General features: G+C 66.1%; 2 protein-coding genes across 3 annotated transcripts; one reads left to right on the plus strand and one right to left on the minus strand.

Annotated features, from left to right (window-relative positions):
- Positions 1-1,100: 1,100 nt before the first annotated feature.
- Positions 1,101-12,673, plus strand: LLGL1 (LLGL scribble cell polarity complex component 1). Of its 2 annotated transcripts, none has more exons than XM_064390417.1 (23): positions 1,101-1,270; positions 3,653-3,750; positions 5,649-5,730; positions 5,814-5,944; positions 6,348-6,506; positions 6,586-6,748; positions 6,836-6,971; positions 7,060-7,114; positions 7,192-7,349; positions 7,428-7,645; positions 7,748-7,815; positions 8,099-8,252; positions 8,646-8,750; positions 8,950-9,242; positions 9,314-9,467; positions 9,550-9,703; positions 9,794-10,077; positions 10,294-10,558; positions 10,654-10,768; positions 10,871-10,965; positions 11,074-11,197; positions 11,270-11,349; positions 11,544-12,673. In XM_064390417.1, the coding sequence occupies exons 1-22, from the start codon at positions 1,190-1,192 to the stop codon at positions 11,346-11,348; spliced, it is 3,171 nt and encodes a 1,056-aa protein (XP_064246487.1). In that variant the 5' UTR covers positions 1,101-1,189; the 3' UTR covers position 11,349; positions 11,544-12,673. The 2 variants fall into 2 exon arrangements, with proteins under 2 accessions (XP_064246487.1, XP_064246488.1); XM_064390418.1 differs by having other exon boundaries at positions 5,814-5,929.
- A 120-nt stretch (positions 12,674-12,793) lies between these two features.
- On the minus strand, positions 12,794-22,752 carry FLII (FLII actin remodeling protein). The gene is made up of 30 exons (XM_064390415.1): positions 22,594-22,752; positions 21,440-21,550; positions 20,332-20,403; positions 20,132-20,212; positions 19,737-19,822; positions 19,426-19,587; positions 19,216-19,319; positions 18,941-19,116; positions 18,704-18,861; positions 18,513-18,597; positions 18,082-18,229; positions 17,823-17,956; positions 17,509-17,721; positions 17,249-17,428; positions 17,093-17,175; positions 16,939-17,013; positions 16,639-16,722; positions 16,402-16,573; positions 16,215-16,319; positions 15,821-16,012; positions 15,437-15,625; positions 15,208-15,347; positions 14,868-15,093; positions 14,534-14,688; positions 14,367-14,427; positions 14,155-14,283; positions 13,969-14,075; positions 13,692-13,797; positions 13,544-13,609; positions 12,794-13,385 (listed from the first exon to the last, which is right to left on the minus strand). The coding sequence occupies exons 1-30, from the start codon at positions 22,654-22,656 to the stop codon at positions 13,251-13,253; spliced, it is 3,798 nt and encodes a 1,265-aa protein (XP_064246485.1). The 5' UTR covers positions 22,657-22,752; the 3' UTR covers positions 12,794-13,250.
- Positions 22,753-22,762: the final 10 nt, after the last annotated feature.

Genomic DNA, 22,762 nt, shown 5'->3' on the forward strand with positions numbered 1-22,762 from the left:
GTGGCCTTGCTTCTTCCTCCTTTCCTCTCTTCCTCCTCTCCTCTCCTCTCCTCTCCTCTCCTCTCCTCTCCTCTCCTCTCCTCTCCTCCTCCTCCTCCTCCTCCTCCTCCATCTCTCCTCTCCCTTCTTCCCCTCCTCTCTTCTTCACACCTCTTTATCTCATCCCCTTCCTCTGCCTCTCCTCTTTCTCTCCTCCCCTTTTCACTACCTCTGTTCTTCCTCCTCCTCTCTCCTCAGAGCAGACCCATCCTGCCCACCCTCAGTCCCGGGGCCGTGCCGCCGCCTCAGGCCCCTCCATCCATCCATGAGCCCACAGCCCACCACCGGGGCATCGCTCCCCGCTCTCCCCCGGGCTGTTTTCCGCCCCGAAGCCCTGCGTCAGCCCAGAGCCGATCTCCCCGGGGCCGGGGTTAGTCAGCAGGGAGGGGAAGCCGTGCCCTGCCCGGGGTGACTCACCCCAAAACTGGGTGCAGGGCAGGCTGCTCCCCCTCCCACCTTGCCATGCTGCCGTGGGGGAGTGGGGAACAACATTCCCGGTGGCCTGGCGGTAAGAATGAGTCGCCAGCCGGGAATGAGGAGGCTCGGGTGCTCATTCTGGCTGCTGAGGATGCTGAGGGCCGGGGAGCCGGGGCGCCGCCATGTTGATGCACCCCACGGCTGTGGGGCGCGCTGTGGGACCCTAAACCCACGGCACCCCATGTTTGTGAAGGCTTTGTGACCACGATGACCAGGCTTGGGGCGTCCTCGCTGTCTCTCCTCATGCCCACGGGGAGGGAAGAAACCGAAAGAAGTACATTTAAAAAATAATATAAATAAACCCAGCGCGGAGGGCGTCGAGTTGGACGACTACACCTCCCATCGGCAACCGCGGCGGCGCAGGCGCAGCGCGGGTGGGCGGGGCCGCGGCGCGCGGCGCGCGTTGCCGCGCGGCGATTGGCGGGCGGAGCCGTCCGTCAGGGTTCCGCCCCGCCCCCGCCGCGGCGGTGCCTGCCCGGGCTCGGCGGGCGCGCGCACCGGGACCCCGCACCGGCCCCGGGACCGCGCACCGGCCCCGCGCCCCCTGCCGGCCCCGCCCCGCGCCCCGGCCCCGCCCCCGCGCCGCCGCCCCGGGACCGGCCCCGGGACCGCCGGCCGCGCCCGCCCCGCCCGGTACCGCGCCGCCGCCGCCACCGCCGCCGCCGGCCCAACCATGATGAAGTTTCGGTTCCGGCGGCAGGGTGCCGACCCGCACCGCGACCGCCTCCGCCACGACCTCTTCGCCTTCAGCAAGGTGCGTGTAGAGCGAGCCGGGGGCGCGGCGGTGGATCCCGGGGGGGCGGCGGCCGCCGGGAGGCACCGGGGGTACCGGGCAGGGTGCGGCAGCCCCCCGGGGCCGCGGGGCTCCGGTACCGCGGCGGGATGCTGCCCGCGGGGAGGCGAGCAGCGTGCGGGGCACCGCCCCCCCGGCACCGGCGGAACCCCCGGGGGAGCCGCGCACCGGGAGCTCCCCGGGAACGGGCACGGATGCACCCCCGGGGGCGGCTACCGGGAGCCGCGGGATGCGGACCGGGGGCTGCGCCGCTCCCCGTGCGGTGCAGGGCGGCACTCCGGGAGGGGATGCCGCCCCCTCAGCGCCGCGACATCCCTGTCCCCAGCCCCGCCTGGAGGGGCTCCCCGGAGCCCCCCGGCTCCCGCTCCCCCTGCCCCGCGCATTCCCCGAGGCCTCGCTCGGGAGCGTGTTGGGGTGCCCGTGGTCCCGCTCCCTGTCCGGCCTTGGAGCATCCCCGGCCGCATCCCCCTTGTGGGGCTCACCCCCCACCCCGTGTCCCCCGGGGTGGGATATCGGGGGGCTGGACCCCCTGTGTCAGCCGGGTGGCGATGACCCCTGTGCTTTTGGGGTTCCCTGGCGCCCCAAAGGTGTGTCTCTGTGGGAACACGAGAGGCCAGCCCTTGCCCCCCTCCTCACTCCGAGTTTTCCCACTTACCCCTCTCCTTTGGGGCGGGAGAGACCCCCAAGCTTATCAAACAACCCCAGAACGACCCCCACCAGCCCTGGGGTGCCAGACCCTTCCCTGGGGACATGTGGTGCCCACCTGGGACTTGGTGCCGTGGCACTGGGACCGTTCTCCTGCCTTTCGGGGGGCGGGAGACCCCCGGCAGCAGCCCCTGGGTGAGCCCGGACCGAGCCCATCATCATTCCGTCACCCGGCACATCCCGGGGCTGCTGCGGGGCACTTGCCCCGCTCCCGCGGGGACGCTGCCGTGCCCCGGAGCGACCCCCGGGCTGTCCCACAGCGGGGTGGGGCCGCGGGGTGTCGGCGCAGAGGGTCGGAGCCGGCTCCGCTGCCCAGCACAGCCCCGACCCCGCATCTCGCTGCCCTGGGGGAGGGTCTGGCCGGGGTGCGAGGCTCAGCCCAGCCAGAGCCCCCCTGTTTTTGGGGGTGCCCCGGCCGCATCCCGCCCGAAGGAGTGCCCGGGGTGGGTGTGTGGCGGTGGGATGTCCCGGGGGGAGGCTGAGGAGAGCCCAGCCCTGCAGCTGCCCACCTGCCTCCCATTAAGGGTTGTTTTTCCTCCCGAGCTCCAGATCTGCCTGGGATTTGCTGTAATTTGGCCGGGAGCGAGCCTTGGCCGGCCGGCGCAGCCTGCCGGATGCGGCCCCGCTGCGGGCGGGGGGCTGAGCCGGGCCCCCCTTTGCGGCTGGGAGTGCTGGGCAGCTGCGGCAGCGCTTTTGGGGGAAATCTTCGCCGGTGTCACCGCGTTGGTTTGTGGCCTAAAGCATCGCTGCGGTGTCCCTGTGCTGCTGCTGCCGTCCCAGCTCCGTCCTCCAGCGCAGCGCGCATCCCGGGGGGATTCAGCACGACCCACCAGCGTCCACTTCCTCGCCCCCTGGGCGTTTCGGGACCCGCTTGGACGGGCCGGGACGCCGGGGATGGGCTGGGGATGGGCTCCTGGAGGTGTCCCCGGGGAGGGGAGCAGGAGCCGGGGTGACAGCGGCCGCCGCCGGCGGGTGCGGAAAGCCGCCCCGCTGCGCCTCTCGGATGCCCCAGACAAAGGGAGCAGGTCGGGATCCGGCCGGTCTGGCTCCGGCGGCCTCCGTATCGTCTGATCGCGCCGGCGCTGCTCGGCCCAGCTGCCCTCGGGAGCCCCGCGGTCCCCGCAGCGCGGGCCGGGCCGGTGGGTGCCCCCCGCCGCCAGGGCAGCCCCTCCCCAGCCGGCGAGCCCGGGCACGCCGGACGGCCGGCACTTCCTTGGGAAGGTGCCCTCGGGGGACACGCGGCTCCGGCGGGGACGGCCCTGGCGCTGGCGGGTCCCGCTCGCCTGGTTCTGCCGCGCGGTGATGTGGCACTGGGGGTCCCGCTCGCCTCTCCGGGGTGTCCTCACCGCGGGGGTTTGGAGCAGGGGGATCCCATCCCCAAAGTGCTGGGACAGTTCAAGGGCAGAGCTACCCCGGCCCGCGGTGTGGCTGCTGGGATGGGGTTTGGGGTGCTGGGTGGAAATTGGGCGAGGAGTGATGTCCCCCCTCCCCAAGGTGGCACTGGGGGACAGAGCAGCATCTTTGTGATGTCAGGGTGATGCTCAGGCTGGCGCGGGGTCGGAGCTGTGGGGGTGAGGGGAAGGTTTGGGGGTGTCGGAGGCGGGGGGTCCCGCTCTGACCCGCCTGTCCCCATGGCAGACGGTGGAGCACGGCTTCCCCAGCCAGCCCAGCGCCCTGGCCTACGACCCCGTGCTGCGTGTGATGGCCATCGGCACCAAGGCGGGAGCCGTCAAGCTGTATCCTTTTCCTCCCGCACCCTCCTGCACCCGCTGCCCTGGCTGTCCCCATCCCGGAGAGCGCTTGGAGACGTGGCTGTGCTGCTCCTGGCCCAGCCGGCAGCCCCCACTCGGCTCTCGTCCATCCCTCCGTCCAGCTGTGCTGCAGCTGGGCCGGGCGGCGAGGGGGCGGCTGCAGGAAACCCCCACCTCGCCCGAAACGCCGCGGGGAAAAAAGAGCTCGGGGGCATCCCCCGTGGGGGGGTCCTCCCTGCTGTTCTCCCGGGGGGCTCCTGCCCACCCTGCAGCCCTCGGGGGAGGGGGCTGCGGTGGGCGCGGAGCCCGGTGCCGGGTGGGGGGCCGAAGCGGGGGGACGCCGAGCGGGGCCGGCCGGGCTTTGTTGCCGGCAGCGTGCAGGGAGACTTCAGAGGGCTGCTGGCGGGCGGCCAGCGCTGGATGCGGGCCGTGCTCGGGGGGCCCCGCGCCGCAGGAATGCGGGGAGGGGGCGCGGGGGCGGCGGGGTCGGGGCGCGGGGGGCGGCCGCGCTCCCCCTCCCTCCCTCCCTCCCTCCCTGCCCCCGGCCGGCGGCTCGCTGCCTCCCGAGCACAAAGATGGCGTGTTTTGTTCTGCCGGGTGCCAGCCCGGCCGCGACGTCGCCGGCCGCCCCACTCGCCGTGCCGGTCCCAGCTGAGCCCACCCCCCCCGTCCCCGATGCGGCTGTGGGGGGCTGCGGTGCTCTGAGCATCCTCTGCGGGGATGGTTTTGGGGTGGTACCCAGCGTGGTACCCCGTGCCCGCTCCTCCAAAAAGATGCTTCGGGAGGTTGGCGGGGCCGGGCGAGGCAGCAGCCGGAGCTGGCCTGACTGGCGCTACTGGTTAGTGGGGGCACCCCTGGGTGCTCCCCGGCCGGGCTGGGTGGATCTGGTTGCCGGCAGCCCGGCATTGAGGGGCAGCCAGCACTTGGGGGGTCTCCTGGGGCAGCTGGGGGTCTGTCTTGGACCCCCATCCCACATACTGGTGACACTGGTGTACCCGAGCCACTTGCCCTGAGGGCTCTCAGCTTGTGGCACCATTTAGGGTGGGAAAAGACCCCAGGATGAGCAAGGATGGGTGGCATCCCCATGCATGTAGCACCGAGAGCCCTCTGCGTGCTCCCTGCTTCATTCCCTGTCGCCTGCTCTCCCCAAAACTCCGTGGCTGTCCCCTGGCTCTGCCAGACAGCCCCTGCCTGTCCGGCCGGGCAGAGCCGCCGGGCTGGTTCCCTGTGCCCGGGGCACCAGGAGGCGGCCAGGGGCAAGGACTGCCAGCACACGGCATGCCCGGCTGGGGCTGCCCTGCTGACACCGGGCTGGGGGTGCCGGGCCGGGCCGGGCCGGGCCGATCCGAGCGGTGCCGCCGCCTCTGCGGGTCCTGCCGCGGGTCCCGCCGAGCGGCGTCGCCGAAGGAGCCGGGACCAGTCGGGCGAGTGCGGCTGTGCCGGCGCATTCCGAACCCCACCCCGCTGCCTCGCACACCCACCCAGCCGTGCGTGCTGGCCGCAGCCTGACCCGGGACATCCCGGCAGGAGGTGCCTGGTGGATCCCAGCCTGACCTGCAGCGTCCCAGCTGGAGGTGTTTGGTGGATCCCAGCCTGACCTGCAGTGTCCCAGCTGGAGGTGTTTGGTGGATTTTAGGCTGATTCAGAGCATCCTGGTTGGAGCTGGAGGTGCCTGGTGGAGCCTGGATGGGGATGGTGGTGCCAAGGGCAGCTCTGGCAGGGGGTGCAGCCAGGGATGCTCTGCCCTGGCTCTCCTGGGGACATGGGGCTGAATTGGTGTTTGCAGGCAGAGCTGTGACTTGAGGGAATTCTGAAGGTCCTGAGGTTTGCTGTGGGGGGCATGGGGGGCTCTTCTCTGGTTGTTTCCTTGACGGCCCCCCCAGATATGGCGCACCAGGTGTGGAGCTGACAGGCCTGCACAAAGAGACAGCCACTGTCACCCAGCTGCACTTCCTTCCCGGCCAGGTACGGGGGTGTCCCGGGGGGGGAACCCGTCAGCAGCCCCCCAGCACCTCACACACCCCCTCTATCATCCCCCCCATCCCCAGGGCTGGCTCCTGTCGCTGCTGGACGACAACACGCTGCACCTGTGGGAGGTGTGCCAGAAGGAGGGCTGCTCCCACCTGGAGGAGACGCGCAGCTTCGGCCTCCCGGGCCGCCCAGGGTCCGGCAGCGCTAAGTACTCGCCCGGGGGGGGTCGGAGCCGCTCCCCCGCGGGGCTGCGGCCGCTGCCGGCTGGGAATGGCTGGGAACGGCGCGTGGGAGCAGCCGGGCTGCCGGGGCGGGACGGGGGCCAAGGTCCTCTCCCCGCGGTGGGGGTGTTTTCCCCACTGGGGATGCTCCTCTGATCTCAGCTGAGGTGCTGAGTGCGGGGAACAGCTCTGGATTGTTATGGTGCAGGCAGGGCCCCCGGGGTGATTAATGGGTGTAATTGCAGTCCAGCACTGAGGCTGTCCTTGCCCTTGTGCTCCTGCACTCAGGGAGATGGGAATGAAGGGATGGAGCAGGGTTGGTCTGGGGTCTCTTTGATGCTCCCCCAGACCCAACACGGTGCTGAGGCAGCCCCTGTTCCCCCCCCCCAGCTGCTCCCCTGGCATCACACGGGTGACAGTGGTCCTGCCGCTGGCTGCCGGTGCCATGGTCTGCCTGGGCACTGAGGGCGGTGCCGTGTACTTTGTCACCCTGCCCACCCTGACGCTGCTGGAGGACAAAACCCTCTTCCCGGACGAGATCCTGCAGAGGTGAGAGCCCTGCAGGCCCCGTGCCCCGTGCCCAGCACCCCCAGCCCATCTGTGACCCCCTGTGCCTGTCCCCCCGCAGTGTCCCCGAGGAGTACCGCTGCGGGAAGGCGCTGGGGCCCGTGGAGTCCATCCAGGAGCACCCACGCCACGGCAGCCGGCTGCTCATCGGCTACAGCCGCGGGCTGCTGGTCCTGTGGGAGCAGAGCACTCGTGCTGTCCAGCATCTCTTCCTGGGGAACCAGGTACCGGGGCTGGCGTGGTGGGGCCGTGGCTCTGTGTGTGTGGGGGTGTCCCCACGCGAGTGCTGAGCCCCCCGTGTGGCCCCGCAGCAGCTGGAGAGCCTGGCCTGGGAGCAGAGCGGGAAGAGCATCGTCAGCTCGCACAGCGACGGCGGCTACATGGTGTGGGCAGTGAGCAGCACTGGCCAGAGGAGCCAGCAGCCCGTCATGTCCACCATCCCCTACGGTACACATGGGGTCTGGGGGGCTCTGGGGGTGGGAGCTGATCCCCACGTATCACAGTGCTGCAGCCAGGGTTGGTGTCTTCGTTTCAGGGCCGTTCCCTTGCAAAGCCATCAGCAAAATCCTCTGGCGAACCTGCGAGTCAGGGTAGGTGGGTGGGTGGGCTGGGCACAGGGGGCACTTGGGGCTCCTGGGTCTGATGGCAGCTGCTTCGTCCCACCCAGGAACCCCTTCATCATCTTCAGTGGGGGGATGCCACGGGCCAGCTACGGTGACAGGCACTGTGTCAGCGTGCTGCAGGGCCAGACCCTGGCCACGCTCGACTTCACCTCCCGCGTCATTGACTTCTTCACTGTGCAGAGTGCAGAGGTGCCCGAGGGAGGTACGTCCTGCCAGGGCCACCCGGGGAGTGGGTGGTGGTGTGGGGGTCTCCACATGCAGCCATCTCCCCCCTCCCCAGGCTTTGAGAACCCCCGAGCCCTTGTGGTGCTGGTGGAGGAGGAGCTGGTGGCCATCGACCTGCAGACGCCGGGCTGGCCCACCATCCCTGCCCCGTACCTGGCCCCTCTCCACTCCTCTGCCATCACCTGCTCCTGCCATGTCTCCAACGTGCCCCTCAAGCTCTGGGAGAGGATCGTCAGTGTGGGCGAGCAGCAGAGCCCCCGGCAGTCCTCTGCGGTCAGTGGTGGGGATGGTGGGGAGGGGTCCTGCTGAGCCACTTCCAGCATGGCCCAGTGGGTTTCATCCCTTCCTCCATCCCCTCTCCATCCCTCCCTCCAGGCTTGGCCCATTGATGGGGGAAAGAACCTGGCCCAGGAGCCCACACAGAGGGGGCTTCTCCTCACTGGGTGAGTGGGGTGACAGCAGGGAAACCTAAAATGCAGAGGGGACACATCCACACCCATTTCTGCAGAAGGGGAGATTAATGGCACTAATTGCTAATTGCGATGGTGGTGGCATCCACTCCCTCATTTCGGGTGGGCTCCCCCTTCTTGTTCTGGCTGGGCATGAGCGTGTCACCCGCTGTCCCCCGGTGTCCCCCCCTCTGGCACGGGGGCTGCCAGCACACAGGCAGCTCTTGTTGGCCGGGCAGATGTTGGGGCCCCGCGCTGACAGGACCCCCCCGCCCAGGCACGAGGACGGCACGGTGCGGTTCTGGGACGCCTCGGGGGTCTCCCTGAAGCCCCTCTACAAGCTGGGCACCGCCAACATCTTCCAGACAGACTGTGAGCACAACGACAGCCTCAACCAGGCGGGCGAGGAGGAGTGGCCTCCGTTCCGCAAGGTGAGGTCCCCTGGGCAGGGTGACACCAACATGGAGCTCGGCACCCTCCGGCTCTGCCAGCACTGGAGGGGGCAGACCCAGAGCCGGGCACGGGGGATGCACCTGCTGGAGCCATCCCGGCTGCGCCCCGGGGACGTGTCCCCCGGCTCAGGGCACAGCTGCTGTGTGACGCACTGCGGGGACACAAGGGACACTTGTTCCGTGGGTCCTGTCCATGGGTCTGCCCCAGCATGGGGGACACAGCCGGGGGGTGCGTGGGGACAGACTTCTCCTGGGCGTGATGCCCAGAGTGGCCCGTGTGCCACAGCTGGTGGAGGGCTGTGGGGGTGCAGGGGGGCTGTCCCACAGCTGGGTGGGGGTCCTGGCTGTCCCTTCAGCTGTCCCCTCCCGCAGGTGGGCTGCTTTGATCCCTACAGCGATGACCCGCGCCTGGGCGTGCAGAAGATCGCGCTCTGCAAGTACACGGCCAAGATGGTGGTGGCTGGCACGGCGGGGCAGGTAAGAGAGGGGGCAGGGACAGAGCAGGGGCTGCTGAGCACCTCTCGGCTCCTCCACTGGGGACCCACAGCATGAGGGGGCTACAGACCCCCACAGTTGTCCTTGAAGGGTTCCTAGCCTGGGTTTAGCCCCCGGTGTGCAGCAGGCTGGCTGTCTGGGGTGGGGTCCAGTGTCCCCCTGTCTCTGCTTGTCCCTGCAGGTGCTGGTGATGGAGCTGAGCGACGAGAAGTCGGAGCACGCGGTCAGCGTGGCCACCGTGGACCTGCTGCAGGACCGCGAGGGCTTCACCTGGAAGGGCCACGACCGGCTGGCCCCCCGGAACGGGCCCCTCCACTTCCCCCCTGGCTTCCAGCCCAGCGTGCTGGTGCAGTGCGTGCCCCCCGCCGCCGTCACCGCCGTCACCCTCCACTCCGAGTGGAACCTCGTGGCCTTCGGCACCAGCCACGGCTTCGGGCTCTTTGACTACTACCGTCGCAACCCCGTGCTGGCCAGGTATGGGGGGCCTCGGTGCTGGGGACCCCTGGAGGGGCACGGTGGGTGCTGAGCGGCATCACTGCCCGCAGGTGTACGCTGCACCCCAACGACTCGCTGGCCATGGAGGGGCCCCTGTCCCGCGTGAAGTCCCTCAAGAAGTCCCTGCGCCAGTCCTTCCGCCGCATCCGCAAGAGCCGCGTCTCGGGCAAGAAGAGGCTCAACGCCAGCAGCCCCTCCAGCAAGGTGGGCAGGGAGAGGGAGCGGGGGTCACCATGGCAGCTCCCCGTCCCCACCAAGCAGGGACTGAGCCTGTGTCCCTCCCCAGGTGCAGGAGGCCAACGCGCAGCTGGCGGAGCAGGCGGGGCCCCCCGAGGTGGAGATGACGCCGGTGCAGCGGCGGATCGAGCCTCGCTCGGCTGACGATTCGCTTTCGGGGGTCGTGCGGTGCCTCTACTTTGCCGACACCTTCCTCCGTGACGGTGAGACCCCTCTCCCTCCTTCTCTCCCTGGGAAAAGCCCCCAGGCTGGGTCTGTGGGGAGGGGGCTCTGACACTGCTCCACTTCCACAGCCGCCCACCACGGCCCCACGATGTGGGCAGGGACCAACTCCGGCTCGGTGTTCGCCTACGCCCTGGAGGTGCCGTCGCAGGAGAAGTTCTCGGAGCGGGCGGTGGAGGCGGTGCTGGGGAAGGAGATCCAGCTGATGCACCGGGCGCCAGTGGTGGCCATTGCGGTGCTGGACGGGCGGGGGAACCCCCTGCCCGAGCCCTACGAGGTGTCTCGGGACCTGGCCAAGGCCCCCGACATGCAGGGCAGCCACTCCATGCTCATCTCCTCCGAGGAACAGTTCAAGGTGAGCACGGGGCTGTGTCCCGCTGTAGTAGAGGTGGGACACAAAATGTCCCTTGTCCTCTTTGGATGTCCTCATCACGCAGGGGCTGGAGGTGACCAGTCAGGTTTTGGGGGCACTCCTATGCCTGTTCTAGGGTGGTGAATCCAAGGAGAAGGTGCCCCCTAAACCCCTCAGGTTCCTGTTCTCCTCTGAGCCCGGCTCCTCCTGCCCCCCCAGGTGTTCACGCTGCCCAAAGTGAGTGCCAAGACCAAGTTCAAGCTGACAGCACACGAGGGCTGCCGGGTGCGGAAGGTGGCCCTGGTGAGCCTGGCCAGCGCTGCCTCCGAGGAGAGGCTGGAAAACTGCCTGGCCTGTCTCACCAACCTGGGGGACATCCACATCTTCACCGTGCCCAGCCTGCGGCCCCAGGTCCACTACAGCTGCATCCGTAAGGAGGACATCAGTGGCATTGCCTCGTGTGTCTTCACCAAGCACGGCCAGGGTGAGGACACCAGGTGACGTCTGTGTCCATGGGGTGTTGACCTCACCTGCAGCCCTGTGGGGAATGCCTGAGGCTCGTTGTTGTTCCCCCTATAGGTTTCTACCTAATTTCACCATCCGAGTTCGAGCGCTTCTCGCTGAGCGCCAGGAATGTGACGGAGCCACTGTGCCGGCTGGAGGTCGCCCGGCTCCAGGACACCTCCTGCCTCAGGTGGGCTGTCTGAGGGTGTGGGGGGCTTTGCTGTGGTGGAACCCCTGTACACCCTCCCCGTGACACTGGTTCTGGCCGTGACTTCTGCCTGTTTCCTTCCAGCAACAGCTCAACGGTGACGCCGAAGCTGCCGCAGGCGAACGGCACCCACGTCCCACGCGGCTCCGAGGGCCAGCACTCCCCCTCGGACAGCGACCGTGAGTGACCACGCTGTCCCTGCACACACACGGCGTCCCACAGCCCTGCTCCAAGCCTGGCTCTGTGTCCTGGCTGTCCCCAATCCCTCCTGTCCTGTCACTCCCCAGGGTCCCCTGAGGAGCACCCGGCCAGCTTCTCTCCTGGCCCCATCGACTCCCCCAACAGCAGCATGGAGAACCCGCTGGACACCACCGGGGACATCACCGTGGAGGAAGTGAAGGATTTCCTGGCGTGAGTGGGGTGGGAATGGGGTAAACGGTGCTATGGGGCCGTGGCAGTGCCTCTCACCCTGCTCTGCCCCAGGTCCTCGGAGGAAGCAGAGCAGAACCTGAGGAACACCAGCGAGGACGAGGCCCGGCCCACGGGGATCCTCATCAAGTGAGGTCTGTGAGAGGCTGGTGGTCCCTGGGGTGGGGGTGGGATTTGGAGCTGCGACCCCAGCGCAGTGCCCTGGCTTCCTGATCCATCGTGGGAGGATGGAGTTGTGATCCCTGGGGCTTGTAGAGGATGGGGGGAGCAGAGGGAATGCTCATCCTGATCCCCACCACCTCTTGCTGAGGAGCTGCCTCGCCCGCAGGCATCGCTGGCCTCCCTGACCCATCTCAGTGCTCGGATTCCCGGGACGCGCGACTCGACTGGACCCCCGCGCCCCCTCCCCTGTAACGTAGGCTCGCCTCCTCTCTAACATCTGCAGCCCGGCTCCGGCACTGCCCGCACACCCCCTGCCCGGCCCCCGGCCGCGGGGCACAAACTCTTCCCGGGGAAGATCAGTTCCTTTTTTATACACGGTCGAGTGTCACTGTCCCCTGCTCCAGAGCCCCCTTCCTGGGGGATGCTGCTGCTTCCCCGGCTCCACGGGGAGGGCTGGGGCTTGTGGACCCCCCCTTGTCCCCTGGTTTTGGTCCCTTGGGGCAGTGGGGGGCCAGAAGCCCCCGGGCACGGCCCCCCCGTACCCTGGTCTGTGTTTACATGCCCGGCTCCCTGCAGTTTACAGCCCCGTTCCCTGCCTGCCAGGAGGCTCTGGCTGCTGCACAGGGACTGTCCCCAGGGGAGCCCGGTGGGGATCCCCTGGCTCCCAGGTGGGCAGCAGAGGCCTTGAGCAGCCCGAGGAGGGGCACGGTGGGGGGTCACAGGTGGCCTTTTTCTCTTAGTGGCTTCTCCAAGGGCTATTCTCCAGGTTGGGCTCTGTGCCTGCTGCTCCTTTCTGACACTAATTCCTGCCACGGGGTGGGTTTGGGATGGGATCACGCTGTGGAATTACACACGGGCTCCTGGTCCTGGTCCATGTTGGTGCTGGGCGGGGGCAGATGGGGTTACCCCAGCCCCCTCCTGCCCCAGGCTGGGCTGCCCCACCCTGGGGGTCTCACTGTGCCAAATCCCCCCCAGGCTCCGAGCCTGGCCTCGTCCTCCTGGGGGGCTGTGGTGACGCCGGCTCTGTCCCCTGGCCCATGGTGGCTGTTCCAGGGGCTCAGCTGGCCCTGCCCCTGTCCTTTTGGGGAGCTGTGGCCCCCGGGCTCTTGCGGTACGTGTGTGGCTGGGGGGGTTCGGGCTCTGTTGCTGCCGGCCGAGGCCGGGGCTGTAGCGTCCCTGGTAGAACCCCCCCCACCCAAACCTCATCTTTTTTTTGTTTTTGGTAAGATGAATTTAGCATTGTTTAGTTATTAAAAATACTGGTTTTTAATATTGAAAATAAAGCATTTAATATCAGCTGCCTGGGCTGCAGGTGTTTGCTGAGCCTCGGAGGCAGGTGAGTGCTGAGCTGCAGAGGGGCACGAGCAGGGTTGGGGGTGACCCCCTTTGGGAGTGAGTCAGAGCCTGGGACAGGGCCGAGGTGAGAAATACAGCCTTTATTGATATGATCCAGAGGGCTGATCCCTGCTGGGGGTCCATCCCCCAGGACAGCAGGGACCAGCTGTAAGGCCCAGGGCTGAGAGCCCCTCACTCCCCCAAATTCTCCTTAGCAAAGCATCCTCCCACCCAAACTGGGAGTCACTCCTGTCCCCCAGTCACAGGGGGAGCTCGGCACTGGTTTGGGGCAGCAGCATCCCCAAGCAGGGTGTGGCAGGGGCCCACACCACCCCGTATGCCCCCCAGGAAGGGCAGGGGCTGAGCTGGGCCCTGTGCTGGGAGAAGGGGGGACAGAGGGACAAGCCCCAGTGATCCCCACTGGCCCCAGCTCGGGGGGAAGCGGCTCCAGGCTGAGCCTGGCGTTGGCGGCAGCGCGGGGTGCCAGGGCCAGCTGTGCCAGGGGGGCTGTGGCTGGAGCACCGGGTGCCCCCCACCCTTAGGTGGGCGGCTTGCGGAACACGCTCCAGGCGTGGAAGCAGCGGGTGAAGGGCCAGGGCTCGTTGCCTTTCCGCACCAGCCGCAGCTTGCGGGGATGTGTGGGGTCCTTGGAGCGCATGTGCTGGATGTACACCTGGGGCAGAGCATTGCCGTGGGGGTCCTGGCCCTCACCCTCCTCTGGGGCTGGTACTCCCCAGCCCAGAGCTCTGCAGGACCCAGGTCAGGGCCCTGAGGGGAGATGAAGTGCCCAAATCCTCCCCCACGCAGTCCCAGGATGGAGGGAGGGCTTACCTGGCAGGCCTTGAGGCTCAGCTTGATCTCCACCTGGCTGGTCTGGGTGCCCACCCACATGTAGACCTGCAGGAAGGATCAGCAGCTGGGGTCAGCCCAGAGGCACTGGCAGGTCTGAGCCCAGGACAGCCTCGTGCCCCCAGCTCACCTCCCGCCCGTTGTCCAGCAGCATGATGTCATCATCAGCCAGGTCATCCTGGCAGAAATCTGAGCACTTCTCTGACACGGAGAAATAACCTTTCTCATTGGAGCATCTGCAGGGAGAGGGACAGGGACAGCATCAGGCATGAGTTTGTTGGGACTCTGCTCATGTAGAGGGCAGGGATGTGATGGAGCAGCTGTTCTGGCTGGTTGGTTCCCAAGGGTTCTGTGGGAGGAAGGGAAGCAGCCCAGACTGGAGCATCCCCCTCCACACCAGTGCCCACCTGAAGAGCCGTGAGTGCTTCATGTAGTCAGCATCTTCATCGTAGGGCTTCTGGCCCCCAATGCCCACCCAGAAGAAGTTTTCAGGTTCTTCTCCCTCGTTGATGACCTGAAAGGGCAGGAACAGGGCTGAGTGTGGCCTGGGTGGTCACTGTCACCCAGGTAAGGTGGCACTGAGCCCTGCTCACCTGTTTGCTGTAGGAGTCATCAAACATGTGGTTCATGATGTCCTCAGCCAGCTTGGCCTCGTCAGGGTCGGCTGCCCGACCCACCCAGGTGTACACAATGCCCTGGTTGTCCGTGCTCTCAAAAGGCACCTGGGGGACAGTGGAGTCAGACCTGCCCAGAGGGGCAGGAGGGCGCCCAGGCAGCCCTGAGGATGCTCAGCCACGAGCAGTACCTTGAGGATGAAGCAGAACTCGGAGTTGAGCAGAGCAGCGTCTGTGTTGATCTGGATGCACCTGGAGACAGAGCCCCGAGGCACAAATCAGAGGGAGACCCGGCAGCTGTGCCCACCAGCAGGTATCCCAGTGGATGCGGCACCCGTGGGTGCTGCCTGGCACTGACCTGGTGCACAGGGCCCCGCCGTTGGTGCGGATGTGGTACAGGCTGGGCTGGGGAGTGCTGACCCGGTCCTTGCGCTTGCCCCGGTGGATCACAAACCTCCTCTTGAAGTGCGACAGGAACTTGGGGTTCTCCTGCTGCTGGGTCATGCGCACCACCTGCACAGGGCTGGCTGTCAGAAGGGGCACAGGGACTTCCCAAACGCAGCTCCGAGCCCCAGCTGCACCCCCTGCCAGCTCCCATCTCTGCTGCTGTCCCCTGCCTCAGCCTGAGGGGCAGGGAGGGGATGGGGGAGAGGCAAAGCTGGGGCACCCCTGTGTCACCCTCAAACTGTCACCTCCAGCTTGCCACGGAAGTGACTCTCAAACTTCTTCTGGAGGCTGAAGGTGAAGGTGAGCCAGCCCATGTTGGAGGCCTCCCGGCCCTGCCAGAAGTAGACGATGCACTGGGAGTCTTCCTCGGGCTGCTTCTCCTCCTCTTCTTCCTCACCCTCCTCTTCCCCTTTGCCTTCACCCTTCTTCTTTTTCTCCTCATCCTCCTCATACTCCACTGGCACCCAGTACCTGAGGGCAGGAACAGGGAGTGATGTGAGGGATGGGACAGTCAGGAGGACTGGGCAGGGAGGCTGGGGACAAGGTGGTCCAGCAGCCCCTGAGAGGGGACAAGCCAGCTGTCACCTGCACAGGAAGACATAGCAGTCGTGGGTGTGGAAGTGGCCAAACTCCTCCTCGGGCAGGCGAGTGAATTTCTTGCCCTCCAGCACGAAGCCCTCCATGCCATCCAGGTCCTCGTTCCACTCCTCCATCAGCTGCTCCGCCTGTGGCCCCATGAGCTGTCAGCCCCCCAGCTCCTCCACCAGCACCCAGCCCCACGCCATGGGGGATTCATGGGGGTCCCCAGCCTTACCTCGCTGAGGGGCATGGGGGGCTGGCGGGGCAGGAAGAGCGCGGTCAGGTCGGCCTTCATCTGGTCCTTCTTCTCGGCGTCCTTGCGCACCTTGCCGGCCAGGCCGCCGTCCTGCAGCACCGTCTCGGCGTTCCGGGTGTAATCCACGCGCAGGACGTCATCCCAGTTCTTGAACTTGGACTTGAACACCTGCATCACAGAATCAGTAAGGCTGGAAAACACCTCCAAGATCATCGAGTCCAACCTGTGACCGATCCCCACCTCGTCAACCAGACCAGAGCATCATCCAGTCATTCAAGGTGTAAATTGGGGAGCAGGTAACAGACCCTCGGCCTCAGCCCCCTCCCAGGCACCCAGCACCCATGTGAGGGGCCCAAGCCCCACCTGGCACTCGGTGCCCTCCAGGTTCCTGGTGACCATGGCGTGCTTGGGCCGGTGCAGCATGGTGCACAGCTCCTGGCTCAGCTTCAGCGCCGCCGCCCGCACCAGCCGCGAGGACTTCCTGCCGATCCAGATGAAGACGTCGGACCAGCAGTCCAGGATGTACACGCTCTTGGTGTCCAGCAGGCTCTGCAGCTGAGGGCACCACAGGGGAGAGGGGTCAGGCACCTGCAGGCTTTCCCAGCTGGAAAACCCTGCCTGCTCCCGACAGAGCAGAGCATCCCCCAGCCAGGCGCTGCTGGCTGAACCTCCCTCTCCCAGGGCACAGCTGGAGGCAGAAGGGGCATGAAACCAGTCCCACTGGTCAGACTGGGAGAACCTCCCCGCCCCATCCTACCAGGCGCATCTCTGGCATCAGATCAGCCTTCAGCCTCTTCTTGTGCTCCACGGAGAGCTTGTAGTTGATCTGGGGAAGCTCCAGGTAGCCCAGACCGAGGCCGACCTGCAGAGGGGATGGGGACAGAGGTGAGTGGGGGCTGCAGGACCTCAGCAGGGCTGGTGGCCCTATGGATGCAGCTCCCCACCTTGTACAGCTTGGGCTTGTGGGGCTGGAAGTCATCGGGGACACAGGGTCGGATCTCCTCGGGCTGCCCCCCCAGCACCTCCCAGAACTCGGGGGTCTCCTGGCCCTGGGTGAGCAGTGTGATCTCGGCCTTGCCCTTCCGCTCGTTCTTGTTGATCTTCTCGGCGAAGAGCCTGCAGTGGGAGCAGGTGAGATGGCAGCTGGGCTCCCCACACCCCGGCACCCCCACCAGCCCTACCTGGCCTTGGTGGTGCTGCTCAGCGTGGCCTGGCTCCCACGCCACACCAGGAGCTCGAGGCCGTGGTCCAGGAGGAAAACAAACCTGGTGGAGAGAGGTGAGAGGAGTCAGGAGAGAATGGGTGTGCTGAGAATTCTCCCCATCCTGGGGGTCCCTGCAGGGCACCAAGGGGGGTTTGAACCCATATTCTTGTAGAAAGGTGCTGGCATAGCCCATTTGCACCACAGAACTGCAGCTATAATGTCTCAGGTGGATTCTGCTGAAACTTCTGCAAGGTCCCTCTGTCCCCTAGCCACTCACCGGGGGTCCAGTGATGTCCCTTTCAGTGCCACTGGCTCCAGCTTGACATTCTTCTTCCCATAGACACGGTAGAGCCTGGGGAAGGGACAGCCATGGTGGGACATGGGGCACTGCCTGCCCCACGCATCCCCCCAGCCCCTGTCCCCAGCTGTACCTGGTGACATACTGCGTGTCCTCAACAGTGAAGAAACCACTGGCTGTGCCACCCTCGATGTAGGAGATGTCATTGTCGAAGACCTGGGGGCAGGGAGGGGGTGAGGGTGGGACAGGAGGGGTCGGGGGCTACAGGGGAGCTGGGGGTTGGCCTCACCTGAAGGAACTCCTCACTTTCATCCCCCATCTCCTCCCGGATGCTGCGGCACTCAGCCCCCAGGTAGTTGCGGAGGTTGACGGCGTGGATGGCTGAACAGGCCTTCTTGTCCAGCGTGGCCTCCTGCCCGATCCAGTAGTAGATCTCCCAGTTCAGGGAACCATTCTCATCCAGGAAGGTCTGGGAAGGACAGGGTGTGAGATGGGCTGGCTGCAGCTCCAGGCAGGGGATGCAGGGGACCCTTGGTCCTCCCTGGGTACCTTGAGCACGATGTAGCAGTCAGCTTCGTAGAACTTGCCGTGGAAAGCCTCGTCCACCAGCGTGGGCACGAAGTTCTCGATCTGCCAGACACAGACGCCAGGCAGCTGCCCCACGTCCTCGCTGAAGAACTCTGAGTAGTCCAGCTGTGGCTTCTCCAGGCCCTGGTCCCAGCGCCGTGTCTTCAGGTCCGGTGCCTTCGCCTCCCCACTCTCCTGTAGGACAGGAACAGGTCAAATAAGGGACAACTGGAACCCTGCCAGCACCCAAGGTAGGCCAGGGACATTGAGATGCCCTCTCCCACCCCAGACCCTACCTCTATCTTCTTATTCTTCTCCTGGGCCACGTCTGACATCCCCTTCAGCACCTGCTTGGCCTGGTCATCCTGGGCAGAGTCCTTGCGCCGCCGCAGCCGCATCTTGCGGGCCAGCGGGTCCTTGGTGCTGCTCCCTGGGGACACGGGGACGGGGTGAGAGGCAGCCTGTGGGGCACCCTCTGGAGCAGGGCTCACTGCCCAGCCTCTCCCAGGGCCGTGCCAAGGCAGGGGCTGCGTGCCCCCCTCCCTGCACGCGTACCCGCGGCGGCGGCGGCCACGGTGGCGGGGGAGGCCCCGGCCAGGCGGAGCTGGTTCTGCAGGGAGAAGTCGATGTTGTACCACTCCGAGGAGCGATCCGCCGGCTTCGGGGGCATCACCAGGTTGGGGTTCTCGCGCACGTCCAGGATCTGCCAAGGAGGGCACAGAGACCGCGCTGAAGTCCGTGCTCACAGGGACGTTTGGGAGTGTGGCACGGCAGGAGACTCTGGAGCACTCCAGGCTTCAGTGAGGTGAGGGGATGTGGAAGGAGCTCCACGGCTTGCCTGGGCTGAACCACGTGGCAGATTGCAGGTACTGGCCCTGAGCTCCCCTGCCCTGACCTCATCCAGCCCACCCTACAGCCCCAGGGTCCCAGGGAGGTGCTGGGGCTGTGGTGGAGCCAGCCCAAGGCAGAGAGTTCTGGGTGCCCACCTCCACATCCGTCAGGAAGTGGATGGCCTCTGGCAGCGTCACCAGGCGGTTCTTGTTCAGCACCAGCTTCCTCAGCTTGGAGCACCTGTGGGACAGTGATGCTGGTGACAGGCCAGCCAGGGTGATCTGTGACCACACCACCTCTGTGTTCCCTCCTGGGCACACAGCAGATCCAGCTGTGTGTTCCTTACCTGCACAGGCTCTCAGGAATGAGCTCCAGGTTGTTGTTGGCTGCCATGAACTCCTCAAGGTTGGTGAGCTTGCCAATGCCTGAGGGGATCCCATCAAAGTCCAGCTTGTTGGAGTTCAGGTACATCTTCTTCAGCTTGGTCAGCTTGCAGATGGCCGACTGGGGAAGGGGGAGATGGTGGGCTGAGGGAGAGCCATGGAACCACGAGCAGGGATGGCACATAAGGGCAGGGACATACAGGTAAGGAGGTGAGCTGGTTGCGGGACAGGTTGAGGGTCTCCAGCTGGGTCCACTGGTCGATGCAGAGGGACAGCTCTGTGATCTGGTTGCTGCTGAGGTTGAGGCGCCGCAGGCTGCCCAGGGTGTAGAGACACTCGGGGACACGGCTGAGGTCGTTGCAGGACAGGTCCACATCTGAGGACAGAAACAACGGGGTGACACCACCAGCCAGACCAACACTGGGGCTGGGAGAGCCCCTGGAGGGCTCTGTGGGGCTGGATGCCCCAGCCCTACCTGCCAGGTTCACCAGGGCCTCGAGGCTGGTGGGCAGGTTGCTCTGCGTGCGCTGGGTGTTGCGGAGGTGGAGGGTCTGCAGGGCTGTCATGGCCGGGAGCTGCCTGAGGAGCAGGGAGAGCCACAGGGCACAGAGAGGGTCAGGAAGGAGCAGAAACCTCAGTGCCAGCCCTGCCAGCCTGGCAGGCAGCCTGGGGAGCGGGGCTGTACCGGAGCTGAGCGTGCAGGAGGGGGTTGTTGTTGAGGATGAGGGTCTGCAGGTGCACCAGGCGCCTCATCTGTGGGGGGAGACTCTCCAGCTTGTTGTCACTCAGGTCCAGGTAGAGCAGGTCAGTCAGGTTGATGAAGAGCTGGTTGGGGATGGTGTCGATGCTGCAGGGATATGGGGAAATTCAGGAGTGCCTAGGACCAGCCCTGGGTCTCCCTCGAGGAGGGGCAGAAAGTAGGACCCAGAGCAAAGTGTGACCAATAGAGGTGGCCATGGCCAGGAGGAGGAGATGGTCACTCTAGCCCTGACCCACCTGTTGTGGCCAAGGTTCAGGACCAGCATGTTCTTGGCATTCTCCAGCTCCCTGGGACACTCTGTGAGCTGGTTGTAGCTCAGGTCCTGGGAAAATGGGAGCACAAAGCAGCTCAGCCCCACAGCCAGCCAGCAGCACCCAAACCTCAGGCCTGGGGGGCATCTCCAGGGGCACAGCAGGAGCTGGAGCAGCACACAGGGAACCCAGGGAGCCCATCCCTGGCACCAGCCTTTAAAGGAGGCATTGCCAGAGGGTCACCCTGCCAACAGCCCTGGAGCTCAGCCATGGGTTTGTGACTGGTGCTCCCAAGGAGCACAAGGAGCCACCAAGGTGCAGGAGTGGAACCCAGGAGTCTGAGCTGGCTCCTGCCTCAGCTGAGGACACTCTGCACCCACCAGCACTGAGAGGTCATCCAGCTGGAAGATGTCATCAGGGACTCCTGAGTTCTTCAGGCTGTTTGCACGAGCCACAATTGCCTGCAAAGGGGAGAGAGGCAGGAATGCAGCTGCCAGCTGAGCCCCCAGGGTGCCCAGGTATGATCTTTGTGTGCCCTGAGATCCCAGAGGTGCCCCTGAGGCAGGAGGGGGACACTCACCCTGAGGCAGGGCAGGCCGGAGAGCTCTCCATGGAGCGTGGTGAGGCTGTTGTGGCTCACGGAGAGGTGCTCCTGCAGGGAAGGCCCAGACAAGCCCCAGTGAGCAGAGAGAGGAGCTGGGGCTGTGCAGGGCGAGGGCTGGGCCCCCACATTGATGCAGAGGCTCCTCCATCCCAGGAGAGCTGGGGACTTGTGCAGCCCTGTCACACACAGGGCTGCTGGGACACTCCCAGTCCCAAACTGGTTGGTTGGCCCAGCATCCCTCATCCCCTGGGGTAGCCCTGGCTGGACACCTCAGCCCTGCTGAGGGGTTTGGGGTGCTCTGGATGCTCAGAGCTGTCCCTGTGCACACAGATCCCAGCCCTTGGAAACACCTCTCCCTGGAAACGGGCAGACGTGGGCACTGCTGGGGAGGAGGAATTTCCCTGGGAAATGTTTTGCTCTGAGCATCAGCAGCCCGGCTGTTCCTGCTCAGGAACACAAGGCACTGGCAGGCTGCGGGCGGGATGCCAGGATTTCAGTCTTGCTGTGGCCCCCGAGCACCTGGCAGGGCTGGCAGGAGTGGCACGGAGGGATTCCCTGCACCTGGCACAGGGATGGGGGCTCCTGGCAGCGTTTCAAGCCCTGAGTTTGTCTGACACTGACAGGAGGAGGTCCCTGATGTGCTCTGGACACCACCAAAGCCAAGCTGAGCCACGACTCCACCAAGGGCCTGGTTGAACCACCCAAAAAACAAAGCCAGGCAGCTGCCAGCTCCTGCTTTTTATATATTTTAGCAAAGGAGAAGGGAAAAAAAGCCCCAAAAACCTTGATTGTCCCCATTGTGACCATCACCCTTCCCTTCTGCTACAGGGTAGAGGATCTAAGCATGGTTTTTAATCTGGTTTTCTAGGAAAACAAGGTGAAACTGAGAGCAAGTCCATGCCAACCCCTCTCCTGACAGCTACTGCATCCCATTTCAACCACACATTGTAGCTCAGTGCTATTATTAGACACTGGAGCATCTGCTGAGCCACGAGGCTGGCAGGGAACAGGGAACAGCTCCCTCGGATCCCACGGCCCCAGCGGGACAGGGGAGCCCCATTCCACCCCAAAAGAGGGGGCTCACCAGCTTCTGGAGGGCAGCGAGCTCCTCGGGCAGGTAACAGAGCCCCGTGCGGTTCAGCTTCAGCCAGCGCAGGCTCGTCATCGCCTTCACGTGCTCCGGGAAGTACCCGCCCTGCCAGGAGGAGGAGGAGGAGGAGGAGGGTGAGGAGCTGGGCACCTCAGTCTGACTGAGGCTCTGCGGTCATGGGAGGTTTGGGGTCGAGCAGTCCTACGGGACTGGGAAATGTGAGGTCATGATGACCCAGTCCTGAGGGATGGGGAGCTGTGGGGATTGGGATCAACCACTCCCAAAAAATTGGGAACTAAAGGGCTGGGATCACTCAGTTCTAGGGGACTGGGAGTTGGGGGTCATGGAGACCCAGTCCTGTGGGATCAGGAGCCAGGATCGCCCAGTTCTATGGGAATGGGATTGGGGATCGCCCAGTCCTTAGGGAACGGGAGCTGGGATCGCCCAGTCCTTAGGGACAGGCAGCTGGGATTGCTCAGTCCTGTGGGAATGGGGATCTCTCAGTCCTATGGGATCGGGAGCTGGGATCGCCCAGTCCTGTGGGAATGGGAGCTGGGATTGCTCAGTCCTATGGGATGGGGAGCTGGGATCGCCCAGTCTTAGGGGACTGGGAGCCATGGATACCCAGTCCTGTGGGATCGGGAGCCGGGATCGCCCACTCCTATGGGACAGGGAGCTGGGATCACCCAGTCCTACGGGAATGGGATCAGGGATCGCCCAGTCCTATGGGACTGGCAGCTGGGATTGCTCAGTCTTAGGGGACTGGGAGCTGGGATCACCCACTCCTATGGGATCGGGAGCCAGGATTGCCCAGTCCTATGGGATCGGGGATCACCCAGTCCTATGGGAATTGGGAGCTGGGATCGCCCAGTCCTGTGGGATGGGGAGCTGGAGGCTCGGGGATCACCGGTCTCTCGGGAACCCCGTGGGCTGGGGGCCGGGTTGCTCAACCACAGCGGCTCGACGGGTGTCAGGGACCGCCCAGCCCCGCTGTCGCGACCGGGACTGTCCCCGGTCACCCACCCCGGGCGGGGCCGGCGCCGGGATTCCCCCACCCCGGGGGCCGCGCCGGGCCTGACAGCCCCGCGGGGCGCGGGCCCGCTGCGGGGCCGTGTGCCGGGCTGCCCCCCGCTCCCGCTCCCCCGCACCTTGAAGTCGTTGCCGCTGAGATCGACGCCGCGGACGAAGGGCAGGACGCCGGTGGCCGCCATGGCGGAAGGGCGGGGGAGCCTGAGGCGGCGCCGCGCCCCGCCAGGCCCCGCCCCCGGCCCCGCCCCGGCCGTGACGCGCCGCGCGGATTGGGCGGGGCCGGGCGCC

Source organism: Passer domesticus, chromosome 15 (genome assembly GCF_036417665.1).
Source record: "Passer domesticus isolate bPasDom1 chromosome 15, bPasDom1.hap1, whole genome shotgun sequence".
NCBI classification, from domain to species: domain Eukaryota; kingdom Metazoa; phylum Chordata; class Aves; order Passeriformes; family Passeridae; genus Passer; species Passer domesticus.